The sequence below is a fragment of the Astyanax mexicanus genome, chromosome 3 (genome assembly GCF_023375975.1).
Source record: "Astyanax mexicanus isolate ESR-SI-001 chromosome 3, AstMex3_surface, whole genome shotgun sequence".
NCBI lineage: Eukaryota > Metazoa > Chordata > Actinopteri > Characiformes > Acestrorhamphidae > Astyanax > Astyanax mexicanus.
Genome location: NC_064410.1, coordinates 40,128,105 through 40,146,958, shown reverse-complemented (window position 1 = coordinate 40,146,958; position 18,854 = coordinate 40,128,105). Strand labels below are relative to the sequence as shown.

Below are 18,854 nucleotides of genomic sequence, written 5' to 3'. Positions count from 1 at the left end.
TGTATGAATGTAAACAAGCAAATAAACCAGGCATTTAATCAATCAGTCAATCTAAAGCCACAAGGGGCTGCCATTAATAAAAATCTCTCTGGCTTTGTGCTTCAATAATGAAATTGGTGGTAGAACAAACCACAGGGGGGCAGCAGACATTATCCTTTCCCTCTTCACACTTTCTCACCCACATGGTCCTCCTCTCTCTGCACTGTTTACTCACTATGCCACGAAATTAGCTCTGTAAACACAAGGCAGCAGTGAGCGAACATAAACTCTCTGCTCATTTACTAGTTCAGAATTTTAAGAGTTATAATTAAATTGCTAACATTATAAACATTATACTTACAGTAAAGTTACAACTAATTTGCCTAGATTTTATGGCTGTTTATAAATTAGTTTTTTTAAACTGTGGTACATAAAGCATTGGTGGTACGTTAAGCACACTGAGGTGGTAGGCCACCAAATTAATGTTTTTAAGTATCAAAAACAAAAGATTGTACAAGCCAATGCATGCGGGTACCAGGGAATGTCCAAATCCCTGGATCTTAAGAATTTGCCTGGTTTCACTGGAGACAATGACATATTGTCACTGTCGTATTAAAACTTAATTTTCTACAAATGTCACAAACTTGAAAGGGAAAGTCATTCTGCAACATTTCTATTGAAATGTATAAATATGTTAATAGAATTCATTTTTTGCGTTATTACAGATTGCATTTTTTGTCCATATCGTTCACTCCTGGTTTGCTTGCATAGTCTATATTTATTTGGATACAGGTGGTACTTTGAATTTTTAGTTTTGATTGTGGGAGGTACATTGTCTAAAATTAATAAATTAAGAGTTTCTCTGATTTTGCTTTTTATAGGTATATGTTTGAGTAAATTGAAAATTGTTGTTTTATCCTAGAAACAGACAACCTTTCTCCCAAATTCTAAATATAAATGTTGTCATTTAGAGCATTTTTTGCAGAAAATGATAAATGGCTGAAATAACCAAATGCAGAGATTCCAGACCTCAAATAATGCAAAGATTTATATTTATATTCAAGTTTTCAAAGGTGTCAGAAATCAATATTTGGGGGAATAACCCTGTTTTTTAATCACAGTTTTTTATGCATCTTGGCATGTTCTCCTCCACCAGTCTTACACACTGCTTTTGGATACCTTTATGCCAACTTTATGCCTCTTTATTATATTCCAGTGGTTTTCTATTTGGTAAATTCAAAGAAACTCATCATATTCAAGTGGTCTCCTTTTTTCCAGAGCTGTGCACTCTATCCGGATATACTATAAATGTTATTAAAACTAAAAGAAGTAACTAAAGTGAACAGTCACGTTACCACATAACTAATAGCACTAAAGCATGCCTCACATATCAATAATCCACGGTTTATGAAGTAAAGTTACGTTATAAAACTCTACAGTTATAAAAACACTTTTTCTCTCTTAATCTCCTTCATCTAGCTGAATATCTCAGTGTGGGCGGTCGTTCACGTGTGTCGTTGCAGCGGCGTCACTTCCGCTCGCCTCGTCCCCGTTTCTCGGCGCGCGCGCATTGTTCTTCCATTTGCAGTGCAGCGCACGCACGAGACCCGCTCGGTCCGCAGCTCCGTCCGGTTAAAACAACGGGGAACACAGCGAGCCGACTCCAGCAAAAAACAGGGCCCCCACCCGCACCCGCCGAGGGAAAGTGGAGCTTTAGCAGGGGCATCCTCACTCCAGACCCCCCCGGTTCCCTGTCGGATCTCGGCGCGCAGCCTCGCCTCGGTTAAAACTTCCTCCGTCCCCTCGGTCCCTCTCTCAGACCCAAAATGGAGAACGAGAGTAAGTACCTCCCGCAGCTGCTGGCGGAGAGAGACAGCCTGGACGGCTCCTTCATCCACGCCATGAAGCTCATCTCTGCAGGTACGGACCACAGAACCTGCACCCACACACACACAGTAACCGGGTGTTTCAGAGCAGCGGGTCCGGAGCGACCATTACCTACAAAACTAACACAGCCAGAATTAAAGTTAAATTAACCAGAATCAGAAAGTTACAGATAGTAATAGTGAGTCAGGGAGGACCACTGGAACCAGAGGAACCTTAGGAAGTTTCCAGAACCAGGAGAGAAATGTTGTGACTGAGGTATAGTCAGAACAAAAAAAAAAAAAGATGACCGAAACCGTTACTGGGTTATTTCTTTTGAATTTTCCGTTCCACCTTAAATGGTGCTGCAATTCGGTAACTGTTACTGGTGTCTGCGCAGGTGCTGGTCTGTTAACTGCTGTGCTGTTTAAGGTGGAACAGCAAATTTAAACCTAGAAAACTCTTAAGATTTATAAGCTTTTATTTGTCGATTAGTATGTTTTTTTTTTAAATTATGATAGTTATTTAAACGTCTTATATATTTTAATTCATTGTTTGTAGCTAAATTAAAACCTTGTAAATTTAAGGAGTGCAATAATTTTACGTTATAAACGGTGTCGCTCAAAAAAAAGTTAATTGTTTAGTAGCTAAGTACATTGTGTGTTTTACTACTAAATTAAGACGTATAAAATAAAATAATAAAATTAACTCGTCTGTAACGTCACACATGCGATCCAAGCTAACTAACGTTAGATGAAGAAACTTGCTCTGAATTGATTTTGTGAATCTAAAACGTGCGGAAATTGTAACAGTAACGTTATTTGTTGTTTTTCATAAAGAGCAGTAGTTTTTTGAACAGTAATATTAGCTAACCTTGCTGTATACAGTAATTTTATTTTATTATTATTTATTTAATACCTAACTAACATATGTTGGTGTTAATCGAACATAAATAACTAACGCTACTCAGGTTAGCTAAGCTTGTTCGTAAAATAAATTATTGTGAGTGAAGCCCGAGCCTCGGTTTCTGTACCGTGAGCTGGACCCGGGGGACCGCGAGGCTTCCGCCACCGGCTCTGCCCCCTCCCCCACCGCGGGAGCTGCTTTTACCCCCCTCGGCTGCGACCCGGTCAGAGCGAAGCAGCGGGATGATCTTCAGCTAAATCTGGTGCTCCGTTAACGCTGCAGTCGGTGTGTTTTTTTTCCAGCTGCTGATTGTGTGTTCACGTAGACTAGCTAAAAACATACGTTAGCTGTAATTGAAGCCCTGTATCAACACTGTGGGCTTTTAAAACACTAGAGCTAGGGTAAAACACTGGAGGGTTCGATAGATCTAAAATGATATTTTTGGGTTGCTACAGCATTTAAGCCAATAATAATATAAAAAAAACAATAGATAAATAGAAAATAAATCCTGCAAATCATTATTTTGCTGTCAGATGTTTGGTAGAGGATGGATTAGCTGCATTATGTAGAAACGTTTGTACTTAAATACATTACATCCTTTGTGGGTATTCCTTGCAGGTTTTCTGCTTTTAACTGTTCATACCAATATCTGAATCATATCAACCAAAATTAGGAAATAAATAGTGAAATAGTGCTCCAAAATGTAATGTAAGTTAGCTGTAAGTTGAGTTTTTATTAGCAAGCTACAATTAATGTTTATCAACACAACAGGAATATCTGTGATGTAGACTTCCATTAGTTTTGAAGCAACATTTAGCTCAACGCTACTGTGCAAAGGAAGACTCTTCTGTACCAGTATGTTTTGTGTAACCTAGTGCATGGTGATATTTAAAAAACATGTCAGTAATGTTGATCTCAGTGGCTCAAAATGCTGTGGATTTCTCAGAGCCTCTGTGTGTGAGATTTTACATGGTGCACCCGGAGTGTGTGTGGTCTCCAGCTGGGTTACAGTTAAGCTCTATAGAGCCACGCTTGGCGAGACGATGTACCCTAAACCTTATGTGAATAGTATGGGAAGTGTTAAATGTGACTATTAAATATGATTTCTTTTTCCGACAGGAAATGTTGTAGTCTCTTTTTCTCCCTCTGGTCCAGCTGCACCAGCTGTTTCAGATCAGCAACCCACTGGGACCTTTACTGTAGATTCGAACCGGCTGTCGATTTTCCAAATGTGACTGTTTCAGATCAGTTTTTCCATGTCTCACAGATTGGCTACTCAGGTTTTTGCATTAACCCTACCAAGAAAGCGCTGCTGATGGATCTGCTCTTTACAGTCCATTAGCTCATTAGTTTAGGGGCCTGGATTGATCAATAACGTTTCTTGTCTGTGGCTTTAAAGTAGCAGCTTGTGTTGCAAAGCCTAAGACCTTATATGCTGCATTTTTAAAGTACCAAGGCTATAATGGATACAGAGCAATTGTAATCACAATCAAAGACTTTGTATGTGTCTTGAGTTATATTAATGTATATTACAGTAGGCATTTTTAGCAACGTCCAGTTGTTTTTTTTTAGCTTATTTTTCCACAAGATTCAATAAATATAAATAGGTACTAGGTACTAGGTAATAGGTAATATTACAGTGTGTTTACTATTATTGGTTAGGCTAAATCATGAAGATTTGTTGTGTGCCAGATTGCCAGGACCTTTCTTGGGTTCTGCTAAGCTTGATTCATGAGCAGTGTAATCCCAGTGGGAAATGCATGTTTACTTGTTCAGCTCTCTGAAATAAGAGGCTGTGATGCTTTACCTGGAGCTTCACTCCCTTGAAACACGTGATGCTCTGTAAACTGCTTTGTCTTGGAGCAAAAATAAATGACTGGGGAGCTTGTTGTTGTATTCACTGTAGTTACGAAGTGAGTAATCACAGCTTTTGCCACTGGGGTTTTCTCTTTGTTTTGAATGACTGACAACATTCATCCCTCTAGTATTCAACTTTTTTTGTCCTTGACCTTCTTGTGACACTATATTTAGCTGTGTTTCTTTCTCAACCTTTTTTGCTTACATATAAGCTTTATTGCTTTTATTTTTATTAAGTTTGCACAAATTCCCATTGTGGTTTCATGATTTATTGCAAGCGAAACTGCTACGGATGACAGGAGACTAAAATGTGTTTTTTTTTTTTTTTTTTTTTTTTTTTCCAGAAATTGAGAGGGTGCAGAAAGAGGAGGCACCAGAAAAGGACAACGAAGCTTACTTGGATCTCTTCACAGCAAAGAATATCAAACTGAAGGAAAGGGTTCTCATACCAGTCAAACAGTACCCGAAGGTAGGTGCCTCATGTTTCTGCTGATTCATGTAGTGTTTGGGGTTGTTCGATATTGGTTTAGAGGCAGTGTGACTGCCAGCGTGTGTGGGGCTTTATGTACAGACTTGGATGATATTGAGAATTTGCCCATCATTAATCTGGTTGCTGTCATTGGGCAGGCGAGATGTAATAACACTAGAAATGTCAACTAAAAAGGGCTGAAAGATTGTTATTCAGTGTGCACTGGCCATGGATTAGCAGCTTTCAGACTTATTGTAAGTAGTGTTGAATGACGGCCAGTTGTTTTCTGGTGTGATGAACTGCTTTGTGAACAAACATTTTGCAGTGTTTTAAATTATTAATGCTTCTTTTGTTGTGCAGCCAGTTAAATAAAAAGATGAATACTCTTGATGCACATATTTTGCTTGTGTTCTTCCCCAACACACCTGAATCAACACATTAACCAATTTACATGACCTTCATAAACTTTTTAAAAGTGGGTGTGTAGGAGCAGTAGCTTAACTATATGACCTGAAGCGGGATTTGTAAAAACTGGGTCATACTCAATTGTTTAAGCATTCTTTGTTAATCTTTTTAAAACCTTGAATTTATATCTTCCATGTAGGGTTACATCTTTCTTGGTCTTTCTTTACTTTCTTTACTGTAGTTGCAGTATTTTATGTTCTTGTGTCTCCTGCTGGGTTTTATTCTCTTCTCCCAGCCTATCCACCCATTAGTCATACTCTTGGAATTCTCTTGTTTAGTTTGAAATGATGGATGGTGGATCATGTTCCCATTCTCACACAACCTAATCTGCCCTTGCTGCAGAAAACTGAAATCACAGTTGAGTCCCTGAGCAAGGCTTACCAAAGATTTCACAGGCTTACCAAAGATCATAGAGTGCAGTAGTGTTTTTATCACAAGACTGCTTTTCCTCTGCTTAATTTGGATTCCATGACTAGCTCACATCTGCGATTGTAGTCCAGATGATGCCACAGTAGAGAGGAGTTTCTGCCTCTTCAGTTAATTTGACTCTCATCAAAGCAGCTATCCCCTGTAGAAGTGATTGCTTAGAACTACTAAGTGTTTATATCCTTATTAGGTTTATTGCAGCGCTAACATCTATCACTAGCCTTTGATTTGGTTTGCTTCTATTTAATCCTACTGATTAAAAATCCAAATGTTAGTGAATATTGAAAACATGTTCATGCGCACAAGCTGAAACCCTGTTTTAGCTGTCTGATTTTAATGGTTAATCCCTTGTGCTTTTTGCAGTTTAACTTTGTTGGGAAGATCCTTGGGCCTCAGGGGAACACAATCAAGAGACTGCAGGAGGAGACAGGAGCAAAGATCTCTGTGCTGGGGAAGGGTTCCATGCGGGACAAAGCCAAGGTAAATGCGCTTATTAAATCTTCACATTAAATTTTGTACAATGCGTTTGTAAGTAATGGTTCATGTTGTGGCTGGACAATACGGTAAAAAATTATCTAACAGAAAAAACTGCCAATAATAACCACAATTGATCTTTGTACATACTTCTAAAAATGTATGTAGGGAAATGAGCAAATTTATAAAAAAAAATATGCCAAATCATGTGATGTACCATGAAGGAAGTTATGAATTCAATATATATTGTGATATACATTGATATTGAAATATTGTCCAGTCTTAGTTCATGTGAACTACACGTGATGAAGACAAAAACATACAGGCTTCTATGAAACACCAGTATGTGAAATGACCCACGTTTATTTTTGTAATTCAGCAGCAAATTAATGTAATGGATGAGCTTTTGATGGCACTAAAACTTTAAATGATTTTTCTTCTCCCAGTGTCTCTCAAGTTACATAATTCAGATAAAACTGGTTTAGAGTTTGCTGCACAAAGATTTTAGTTTCCTTTTGTAACTTATTACATAAATGTTTTCTGTCAATCACATCAGAACTGAGTTTTAGACGCTTTTTCATTATTTGTTAATGTTTATTCAGGAGATACGTTTGATGCATGTGTTTGTTTGTGTAGGTGGTTAATAAAAATGGCTAGCTGCCTTGCAGACGCTTCTAAACTGAACTGTGGTACATTATTCCTAATGATAAGGTTTCAGGCATATTCTGCTCCTAATCGAATAGGCAGTCCTATATGTATACCTGATTTTGTATTTGGAGGCTAATGTTCACTGCAGTGCTAAAATAGAATCAGTAGGAACAGCAGATATTTCTGCCCAGTCACTCCGAGGAAACCAAAGCACCTCTGCTAGAGAAAGTGATGTATGCCAGATGAAAGCTTCAGCAAGAAACAGCAAAGTCGTCAAGTAACCCTAGTCTTTGATCCAAATTAAAGCACCAGAAGGCGAGTTGTAGCTGTCAGCTGTCAAGTCCATGGCGTCATGTTTTAAAATCATTTTTAGTAGAGAGGCAATGAAGAAGCAAGCATAGAGGATGTATTTGTTGTTGCCAGTAAATATTATGAAACCAGAGCAGTAATTCCCTCCCAGCTGTCCGTTCCCACATTGGTTACACATACCTGATTTGAGGAGTAGAGTACATCTTCGTTGTTTTATTTTTGCATTTGTTGATCTGGCGGAATGCAATGTGCATGCAAATGTATGTACTCTTAGACTTCAAAGAGATACTAAAGCGAACTGCCACACTTCCACCACATATCATGCTTGGAATACAGATTGCTGCTGCTTATTAAGCTTGGAAAAGAAAAACTGTGAAGTTGGAGTTATGAATACAGCATACAGCTTGGGCCTTTCACAATAATGTTACTGACTTTTTGTAAAATCGTCATTTTTGCAGGTGTTAGACCTAATCATTTTTGTTGCCCATTGTGCGTTTAAATAAAAAATAGTAGTGAAATAACGTTTTAGGATTTTTGTTTTCCTAATTTAAGATTTTTTTTTGTATGTTTTAGTTTAGTCCAAATCCATTCTCGTTTTTGTTTATTGCTTTGTAAAAAGGATATTTACATTACTAGGTAATTATATTATCATTTATATTCTTGGCATTAATTGGTCTTAAAAGGGCAATATTGTCTGACAAGTATTATAAGGATATACTGGGCCAAAACTTTGTTGTTCTCCTCATTAGGATGTCTCCATATGAATCTACAGTTAACCAGTTGCATTAAGCCTAAAGCTGTTCTCAGTCATTTTCCTATTAGATAGACTTGATGTACATTGTGCTTTAAGTTATGTTGCTAACTGGGGAAACCCTGCTTTATGGTATACCCGTCTGGAAATTATCTATTTGTTTAACTAACACAGTTGAAGGTCAGTGGCTTAACTTTAGTCTTGGGATAACAAAAATGACAGGCCTTAATTTACACTAATGAGAGAATCAAGTGTTATTTTTTTTTTTTTCTCAAATTAGAAATTCTGTCCATGCCTCCTTCACCCAGAACCTTTAGTTATTTCACCCCAACGATTGCTAATGTTCTTTCAGCAAATACAGGAATTTGGTCAATTTTCTCCAGCCTTAGTGCGACTGGCTACAGAGCTCAGTGATGGATTAGCAGACATGTAGGATGGGATGGGAAAGTGAATGCCACAGAAAAGCCAATAAACCAGAGATAAAGTAAAACTCGAGTCCTCAGGGCAAAGGTATAATGGAAAAGTTACTCAGTAATACAACACAAACTTTAACAGCGCTGTTAGAGTGACTAACATGAAGAAACAAGACTGCATCATTTTTGTTCTCCTCATTGAGCCAGTCTTGGCTGCTGGTACTTTATGTATTTCAAAACGTCCATGTCCTCACACTCTCTCTTTGTGTGTAATGTTATATCTGCATATTTTTACTTTATGATCGTTTTCATTTCAGTGATTGTGCCTTTTTAAAAGGGATGGACAATTCTCTAAAGGCTTGATAATACCTTAAGATAGTTTCAGACATTGTAACTGTTGCTGCCCGCATACTTTTAAGAAGGGCTGCACAGTATATTTCCAGTGTCTTGTGCAATGTCAGAGTACATTGTTAAAAAAAAAAAGAATGACTTCTAGAGACATATTGTCTGTTCAGTGTGTGTGTGTGTATATATATATATATATATATATATATATATATATATATATATATATATATATATATATATATATATATATATATATATATATATATATATTACTCTTATATTGTATACATTGCAGAACTATCCCAATGTCTTTGTTTCCCCTCCAATATTGTACATAACTACCTTTATCTGTTCTTTTAGTTTCATGGATGTTAAGTGTTCTATCCATTAGAGGGCAAAAACATGGAAACAATAGAAAATGCTGTTGTGATGTACTGGAGTAAACGGCTCTAAACAGCTCTTATTCCTCGCTGTGTCCATATGAATGTGGCTGTTTTTAGTTTGAACTACTACTTACTGTAGATATACTGCCCTGTGATTTCTAGTGTTCTGTTCCATCTGTATCCATAAGCTTTTGGAAAATATGCACAAATGCAGGTATAACACAGACTATAGAGAGGATGCTCAGTCTGTGTCCATACTATAACTTATGTTTAACATGAAGGAGCAATAAGCATTTGACTGGTAGTTTACAGTTTTGCACGGCATGTTTTTCTAGCTCAAAAACACCAGATTGAACTCATGAATGGTCTGATAATTATGTGATGATTTCTATTCTGGGAGAGTACTAAACCCTGCAGTGCTGTGGGCCTCCTGAATTGTAGTGACATGTGCTCATTCTGTTCTTCTCTGTGGAAAATGCCATTGTGGATAAAGTGTGGAATGCTCTTTTACTTAAGTTGAATTCTTAATGTAGGGGTATTCAATTTGTATGAAGGTGTACTAGCAGTAGCTATTAAGGCACTGTGTTTTGTTAATCATTTGATGCTACAGCCACTCCGTAATACACCTAGCTAGCTCTATCAGGTTTAGAATATTTATTTATAGTTACAGGTTATGAATAAAACAAGTGTGCTGTAAATCCACAGGGGATACGTTTAGGTTGAAATACATTTTAAGAGCAGAATTAGTGTTACTACATCAGCAAGCAAGCACAAAAGATTAGTTTTCTGAAAAGTGAAGAGTACTCACTCCAGTGCAGGTAAATGTCCTACATTCAGCTGTGATTTTTGTGCTGTCAGCGGACAGATGGTTGGGGTCAAATGCGAGAGTTGTGTTTGGCATTATTTGAATGAAGCCTGTCTGCTGTTTTTTGTTTGCTGCAGCAAAAGAGCCATATATTGCAGCGTTCTATTCGTGCAGGCAGCTGCGGTGTTGGGTACGTTTAGAAGCCTTTAGCTCCTTGTAAATGGTAATTGGTTGTAATTACCGTCAGCTAGTTTTCAGCTTGTAGCCTTATCAAACATAAGGAGCTGGAGTACCTTTTAAAGCGTGTGGTGTTTGTTCATCAGGAGGAAGGCCTGAGGAAAAGTGGAGAGCCAAAATATGCGCACCTGTCCATGGAGCTCCACGTGTTTATTGAAGTCTTTGCCCCGGTGCCCGAAGCATACCTGCGCATGGCCCATGCTATGGAGGAGATTAAGAAGTTCCTGTTCCCGGTAAGTATCAAATAAAAAATGAGGGAAAAAAAAGTCTCCCCTTCTGGAGCCGGCAGGAAGGTAGATGGATTGTGTGCAGCGTCTGCAGAGGTTTTAGTTTACCTCCTCCTGCCTGCAGTGCTCCCTCATTTATTAGATCCAAATAGGTCAATGTTTAACACTGATTAACTGCTTACATTGTTAAATTAGACCTTGGCTCACTTTGCTCATGGCTACAGATTAATATTTAATCTGATAAATCACTTTCTCGTTGTCCTCTTCCAGCTGTGTGAAATGAGTCTGATTTGCATACTAACTGTCATTGTCCTCTGTTGATTATGGATTGTGATTATAATTACATCAGTCCTTTTGGTCGACAGTGGCAGGAGGCCTAGTTATCTTTACTCCTGTCACTTACTTATCGGCTGTTTCTGATATATTTATGTGTATTAATTAGGGGTGTGCCATATCGCATTGTATGCGATAATATCGCCAACATTTTTAAATATCATGAACGATATTATACCTTGAAATATCGTGCCATATCACCCACCCCTAATTATCACATTAGGGTACTACTTTTTCACTGTTTTAGCAAAAGAAAAATCCACATAATGTTCTCATTCCCCATTATATATCTACTAGAGAGAGTATATCTGTCCAGTATCATTCATTTTATATTATTCCAGGATATTTGGGGATATAATTGGAATGCATTATTATTAATATTTTTAGTGTCATGATATTCTGGATCATTAACTTCTTTTACAAATCTGATAATATTCTTGTATTTTTTAATATCTCAGTTAGGGGTGTACTATATCATATTGTATGCAATAATACAATGTAAAAAAATTGTTGCAGTAGTGTATTCTTGAAATACTTTTTTTTTTTTAATTCAGTGGTTTGCCATATCACCAAGTGTATCGTTATTGTGTAAATACAATGAAATATCGTGATATTATTTTAGAGCCATATTGCCCACCTCCAGTATTAATAGCTATTCTCAGATTGTCTCTGTACATTAGGCATCCTATATTGCAGGTATTTAATGATAAACTATTGTAAAATGTAGTTATGGTGTTTGAATGTATGTTTAAGGGGTTTATTTCCACCCCTCTCACACTAAACTTACCCTGTGTCTGTTCTGTAGGACATGATGGATGAAATTTGCCAGGAGCAGTTCATGGAGATGGGTTATCTGAATGGCAGTCAGGATCATGGCGCTCGAGGTCGAGGCGGCCCAATGGGCAGAGGCCGCGGAGCACCTGCTGCACCCAGGTATGCCCCACACACAGACACACACACTCTACATTTAATTTTATTTCTGCCTGAACAATTTGTATTATATTTGGCTTTTTGTGTGTGACTATAGTGACTATCACTCTTATTAATGTAAGCACACTGCCATGCTCAGAGGACCCACATGTGCTTGCCATCATTAGCAGCTAACGTTAGCTGCTTCTGACATTGCTGCTGACACTAATTGTAATCTGGAAGAGTGCAGTGAATTATGATGTGGCGGGGGTGAATTCTCAATACATCTGCACAGCCTGATCTCAAAGGAGATATGAAAGTGGCTCAGAGCTGACTTGATAATTTATGCATGAGGATGTATCCCACAGGTCTTGTATAATAGTGGTTCAGATCTGATTTACAGTTATCTGTATAAGGATTAAGCACAGTTTACAGCCACTGCACAGCGCAACGCAGAAGCAATTAAGGCTGTGAGTATGTCCATCACAATAACTTATTGAAAAATCAACTTATCGTATACAATATATGGACACAATCACAAGTATAAAATTATGTTAAGTAAAGTTCATTGTGGTTTTCTAACCAAAGAGCACATTAATTTGAATGAACTTAATGCAAATTTATTTAAATTTTATTTTGTATATAATTATAACTATCCAACTGCAGTGTCTCTTGTAATTGTAATTGTGAGTTTAATTGCATTGTTATGCAGTTATATTTTCATTTTCTGCAGTATGATATAGTCTTAAAATTATCATTTATCACAAATTCTGAGACAATTTTTTTTGTCTGAACAAAATGATTGTGCCAGGCCTAGGTTTGAGAACACATGCCTGGAGAGGTGGGCGGCCACCGCAGAACCCAGAGAGCAGTTGTGAGTTAGGTTTATTGCTCAAGGAATGTGGATGCCAGTCCGTCTGTTCCCAAGGATGTTTCTCTGCCCCCAAATTTAGTAATAGTCATATATCATATATTTATTTTATTTAGATTCTTGATCACAAGTTAGCAAAACTCATGTGTATCCCTTAAGCCATGTAGTAAGAGCATAGGGTTAATATGCAGAATCTTTTGCGAACCGCAGGACCTACCAGTATATTTTCCATGTAAATCTATCTATAATATAAATTTTTGTAAAACATCCTATGTCACTTTTCCAGGGGTCGTGGCATGCCGCCAATGCGTGGCGGAGCCCCTCGGGGTGGTCCTTCTAGAGGCGGAGCAGTGAGAGGCGGTCCAGCAGGGCGAGGTGGACCGCCATCTCAGCCAGCAAGAGGTGGTGCGGCTGGCCGTGCGCGTGCCCCTGCTGCAGGACCCCAGAGAATGCCTCCTCCGCCACCACGCCCTCCTGCCCAGGAGAATTATGAAGAATATGTAAGTTTTATATACAAGTTTGCTGCATGCTAAACTAAAGTTCCTGTCTGATTAAAGTCTTAATTACTGTTTAACAAATTTCCGCAAGATCTAAATCTTTATAAATGAGTGCTCATGCAAGGAGCTGCTGTCTCAGCAGTCGCTTCATTGGACTGATGTCTTTTTTCTTTTCCCATCTCTCTTCCTCCTCAGTCTTATGATGAAAGCTACACAGACCCAGCTTATGAATCCTATGATGGCTACTACAGTCAACAACAAGCGTAAGTTGAAACAGAAGCTCTTTTTTTTTTGTCCCTGGATTTTTGGTTCATCATGCATGTGCCATGGACGTATTTATAGACAACATGGCTTCATTGCATGCAGAGTTCGCATAGTTGTCACCCTGTAGTTCATACTAGGTTTTAATGTACTTTATTTGTGCATTGCTGTAACTGATACAATTATGGAGTCTGTAGTAAATAAATAGTACTGGGTAATTAATGGAACATCATGCCTTAACTCTTCCAGAGAGCCAGAGTACTATGATTATGGTCATGGAGAATCACAGGAGGGATATGAAAATTATGGTAAGTTTGTTTATGCTTCGTGTTCCTCTATTTTCTTTGTTGGTATTTATTATAATACATGTCAAGCGCTACACGTTAGTGTTAAAGGACCCATGCTCAGTCTGCGTCTCTTTGATAATTTAGCTCAGGATGACTGGAACGGAACACAGCGTGGTGCTGCTGCTGGGAAGACCCCTGCTCAGAGACAAACTAAGGGGACGTACAGAGAACACCCTTATGGACGATACTGAACTCCACACGCAGGACGTCATCCATAATGTGTCACCATGATGACTGTCTCCCATGGCAGCTCACGCTTTAAGCAACCCGACAAAAGTAATTGTCCGTCTTTGGGTTTCGTTTTTCTACTCTGGACATTTTTAAAGGAAACTCGACAAATCGGCAACTGAATGCTTCAAGATCTGAAAGTCCAAGACAGTTTTTGAGGGTTTAGATATTTAAAAAATGAGCTGTTCTTTTGTTTTCAGTTTTGGTTCGCTATCCCCTCCCCCCCCTGCTCCTATCTCCCTTTGCTTTTTTGCATTGTTTATATATACATTTTTTTCCCACCTCCCCTCTCTTCTCAGTGATTGGGTAAAACATTTAATTTGAAAGTTAAAGCAGAACTGTGTAGCCACTTGTTGAGTGTCCCATGACACCACTTTAATTTGTGTTACTTTTAAAAGAATCTTTAGAGATGCAGTTGCAGATTCCCATTTAGGCTACATTTCAAAATTCTGCTCAATAGTAGATCAAAAAAGTAATTAAACCAAATCATGTATTTTATGTAATGTAACCAACTTTAATTAAGGGAACGAAAAATCTCTTCAATGGCATTGCAAACAACCATGGACTATTCCTTATTTGTGTTAAATAGTCTTAAAAGATGTAAATCTAGATTTAGGTTTCAATATTTTTCATTGTATTTTAGAGTTTTGAAATATAGCCCTAATAGACACTGTTGAGATGGACTGTCCTCAAATCCTTAATTTGATAAAATAAGTTACGGCTCTTCAAAACTGTTCTGTAAAATGGCCTGTTTTTGGCTACTTATGTTTAAAAATATAAAATAAGTCCGATCTTCATGGAGGAAACCATGTTATATAAACTGCATGCACAAACTGCTTAAGAAGGATTGGGACAACAATCTCTACAAGGGTCACCTCTTCCTAATGTAAAGGGATACTGCAGCTAAATATGAATCTCTTGTACATAGTTAAAATACGTCCAAACTGTACTTACTGCCATTTAGTCTCTGTACCCTCTCCATAAAATGCAGAATGCTACATGTGTAAGCTTGCCTAAATAGGTAACTAAATCTGTCCAAAAATGTTTTGCAGCAGTTGTCAATAAAGCCTAGTTTGTTTTTTTATGAAACTTTAACCTGGTTTATTTTTCTTTCCTGTCATTATAAAAGCTGAAATGCCCTTTTAAATAAATTATAACCTTCAGTTACATCAATCTTTCTTCACCTTCAAAACAGATTTTAAATTTAAACCAGTGCATGTAGACTGGAGACGTAAACCACTCTAAAGGACTCTGTTTAAAGTGTTTCATTTGATTTAAAAAAGCGCAACTTTAATCTTTCTCTCTCTCTTTATACTTAAAAAGGACCCTAGAGGTAAGACCTGTGCCTTTTAAAATAACCTGGATAGCTTCCTAATGTCTTTAGAGAGCTAAGCATTCGGTGCTTGGGTATGTATAAAACTTTTCTTGAATGACGTTTTATTTTTGATCTTACTATTGGAAATGTATTTACTAGCTTGAAATAACAGAATTTAATAAGGTTTAGCTTTCAGGGTTCATATTTTTCAAGTTTGAAGCTGATTTTATTAATGAAAGTAATGACTTAGGCAAGGAGAGGACTGATTAAACCGTAAGTGCAGCCATGTAAAGGTAGCTCTAACCCTAAATTTGTTCTTGGTAGTGTGTCATGTCTTACATTTACATAAACCTCTTGCCGTGTAATGAATTAAACGTTTCAGTCACAAAAATAAAAGTAAAGAAAAAAACTCAATCACACAGTAATAGATTTTTTTTCTTCAAAATATGTTGATATACTAACACATTAGATTAGGACTGTAATGCAACTCTTGCTAAAAGTTTTTAGTACTGTATCGGTGTCTGTCGGTAAAGCTGCTGCTACTTTTTTTTTTTCTTTTGCATAATCTACATGAAACTTGTGATAAATATTCCAAATGCCTTTAAAGAAAAGTTCTTGAAAAGCTTGAGTTGCATGACCTATACCTTCTTTGTAGACTGCATGTGTTCCATTTATTTTTATATTATATGACTGCCAGTTTGTTGTTTGTTGCCGAGTTCAGAGTCTTTTCTCTTCCCTTTAGGGAACGGTTCCTCAAGAGATCCTGGCATGGAGTTGAGCTTTACAGGAGGTTGAACTTTTTTCTCAGGTTAGTGTTTGTTATTGCTAAGGTTTTTATAGGGCATTGATGATTATCCTGATGTGTTATACAACAGTCCCTGTTGTTTTTTGTATTCTATCTTATTTTATTTAAATTTTTTTATCTTCTGTAACCTTCTAACATGACCATTTTTGTGGGTAGGTGAAAGCAACCTGACAACAGGCTAAGATAAATGATAAACTATACTGGAGGATATAGTGATAGTATATATTTTAAGACTGCAGTCTATCTATTTGTCCTAGATATTTTAACCACTTCTGTGCAGTCCAAAATAATTAAGTGTATATACATATATATATATATATATTTTTAAGATTATCTAGCTAAGTAATGACTGTTAGTTTATAACAGAAATAAAAATGTACACTTCCTGACTCCCAAGGCTTAAGAGCAGTGACTTGACTATGTTTGCACTCAAGTCTTTCAGTCCATTAAAGGATTCCTATACCTATACCTATGCCTTGAGTTTTGCTATCAGTGCATCAGTGAAGTCTTGATGTTGGATGATTAGATGTGTTGATGTCAAAGACAACTCTCAAATATAACTGGATGGATTCCTATTACTAAATATATTGGCCTTTTACTGCTTGACAGTATATAGTGACCTTGCCTATAGTCTTGGATGACTGACATTTAACAAACATTCAACTGAATGTCTGTTAAATGCAACTTAACCCTACGTTGAATGAAAATGACTTAAAATAGAACCTAACCCTACACCTAACCTTAGCCCAAAATTTAAGTCACACCCTAAACCAAATCCTAAAAAGTTAGGATTAGAGTTTGAGTTAGAGTTGAATGTAGGGTTATATTTAATAGAGAATCATTGTCATTTACTTTCTCCTTTCAGTTCAGTTACATTTAATAGACATGCAGTTGAATGTTAATTGAATGTCAGTTGAGCATCAATAGGCCATCAAATGGACCATCCAAGTAAACTGTTACCGAGTGTCTTGTTCCTCTACTGTCAGAGCTTTCTCTGTGCATATTCAAATTAAGAATTTATGCCCACAAACATCTGACAGTGTTTTTGTGTGTTTTACATTTATCAGAAATGCCCTGCTTGTTTTGCTAATCTGATTGCATTCACTTCTCCTGCAGGGAAGCCTTTGCTTTGCTGTGTAGAAGCAAACTTTTGACCACCACCACTTTCTGGAAAGCTGCTCAGATCTGCACAGATGGAGTTGGGCAGAAGTTCTGTTGGACATCTTTCAAGAACGCTGAAGCGGAGTGCTTGCAAAGTGCATCGACACATCTTAAAAAGGAAAGAAAAAAGGAAATCAATGTCCTTTTTGGCGAAGCTGCCAAAGCATATTGAGCTGGAGCGGAAAAGGGCTTACTTGTCCTACGGCCTTCAGCGGGGGATTTGAGTGTGTGTTTGTGTGGTCACACAATGGAAGTGTGTCTGGGCCAGTGTTTCTGTCTACATAACATGTCCTGTTTTTTTTTTTTTTTATTATTATTATTTATTTTTTATATGTTCTTCATTTAGGCTGTTCTCAAGTACACTTATTGCACTCCATAATATGACCAGTGTGTTTCTCATTGTCTCATTGTGTGTGTATTATTTTGGCCATGGTCATTCTCTCTCTCCCTCCCTCCAGTCTTCTGGTCTACCTCAGATTAATGGCAGAATATATTATTCTGCAAGACTAACCCCCACAAACGCACACATGCACGCTCACACACACTCACTCAGAGCAGCGGGCATGCTAATGTGGAACTAACTGGCCTGTGTGTCTGTGCACAGTCCTCGTCTTCATGTTTAATTGCCATGGTAATTTCCGTCTTGCTCTTGTGCCAAAGCTATCCTTGTGTGCTGCATGACCTGTTTTTCATTTAAAGCGATGTGCGCTCGGTTGATGCACTGTGATTGTGTGGCGAAGGCAAATGCCTGTACACTTTTTCTTTATGTAAAATTTAATAATAAAAAACTATTAAACATGGTGTCAGCATTGGGGATTACAGTGATTTTCCATGTAAAAGAGATTCTGTTACAAAAGCCAAAAGCCCGTTTGAATTTGCATGGAACTTTGACACTCCTGCTGTGTTGCTGCTCACAGTGTGCCCTTCTTAGGCAGGGTTTGCTAAAGAGGGAAATTTCAGTGTGGCTGCCCTGATTTAGGAAGTGCCTGCATTTAGTTCTATAAAGAGATTCACTGCTTTATTAGGCTGTCTTCCTTTGAAAAAGAGTGTGGTGAAAATATGCACGCTCTAGTACATTCAGCATGTGAATGTGGCAGTGCCACACAGTTTTAACAGCTTAAATCAGCTGTTATACTGTTGTGGTGTTAACAAAAACAATCCAGGAAGTTGTCACTGTGGCTGTTTTTTAAATTCAGGTTTTTGCAAAAAGACAATTGGGTTAATAAGAAATCCATGCTGTGGTAGTAATGCCCTTTAATATTGACAGTTCATTTCAGTTTTATCATCTACAGAAGAGACTATGACAAAAATACTCAGTGTAATTAAAACAGTGTAGGATTGTGGGAAAACAGTAATCTTTTCCAGATTGGGCTAAAGGACACTAGTCACAATACTAAAACTTTGTTTTTGACGCTGATCGTTAAATGTGCGAGACCATAACAAGCCAAAAGCAACTCCAGTATATCTGGCAATATAATACTGTTTCGTTAGTTTTATTCTTATTGTTTGAAATGCAGTATAAATGCAAAGATTAGCTGTTACATATATTACTCTATCATATATTCTG

The 18,854-nt window shown here is 37.5% G+C and overlaps 1 protein-coding gene across 4 annotated transcripts; it reads left to right on the top strand.

Moving 5' to 3' along the window:
* The first annotated feature begins 1,546 nt into the window (after window positions 1-1,546).
* khdrbs1b (KH domain containing, RNA binding, signal transduction associated 1b) lies at window positions 1,547-18,088 on the top strand. 4 transcript variants are annotated; one of them, XR_454774.4, is made up of 11 exons: window positions 1,548-1,899; window positions 4,950-5,074; window positions 6,329-6,445; window positions 10,420-10,566; window positions 11,699-11,826; window positions 12,960-13,173; window positions 13,366-13,433; window positions 13,681-13,739; window positions 13,863-14,054; window positions 16,064-16,129; window positions 17,243-18,088. XR_454774.4 is itself a non-coding variant. In XM_022683160.2 (10 exons), exons 1-9 carry the CDS (start codon window positions 1,806-1,808, stop codon window positions 16,114-16,116), a joined length of 1,005 nt encoding a protein of 334 aa, XP_022538881.2. In that variant the 5' UTR covers window positions 1,547-1,805; the 3' UTR covers window positions 16,117-16,129; window positions 17,243-18,088. The 4 variants fall into 4 exon arrangements, 2 of the variants coding, with proteins under 2 accessions (XP_022538881.2, XP_007249462.2); XM_022683160.2 differs by lacking the exon at window positions 13,863-14,054 and having other exon boundaries at window positions 1,547-1,899; XR_007438064.1 differs by lacking the exons at window positions 16,064-16,129; window positions 17,243-18,088 and adding an exon at window positions 15,330-15,758.
* The last annotated feature ends 766 nt before the right edge of the window (window positions 18,089-18,854 follow it).

Bases quoted from the DNA above. Each gene is read 5' to 3' on its own strand.
- khdrbs1b (XM_007249400.4), top strand. From the start codon at position 1,806: ATGGAGAACGAGAGTAAGTACCTCCCGCAGCTGCTGGCGGAGAGAGAC. The intron at 1,900-4,949 runs GTACGGACCACA...TTTTTTTTCCAG, and splicing joins CATGAAGCTCATCTCTGCAG to AAATTGAGAGGGTGCAGAAA. The intron at 11,827-12,959 runs GTATGCCCCACA...TCACTTTTCCAG, and splicing joins GGAGCACCTGCTGCACCCAG to GGGTCGTGGCATGCCGCCAA.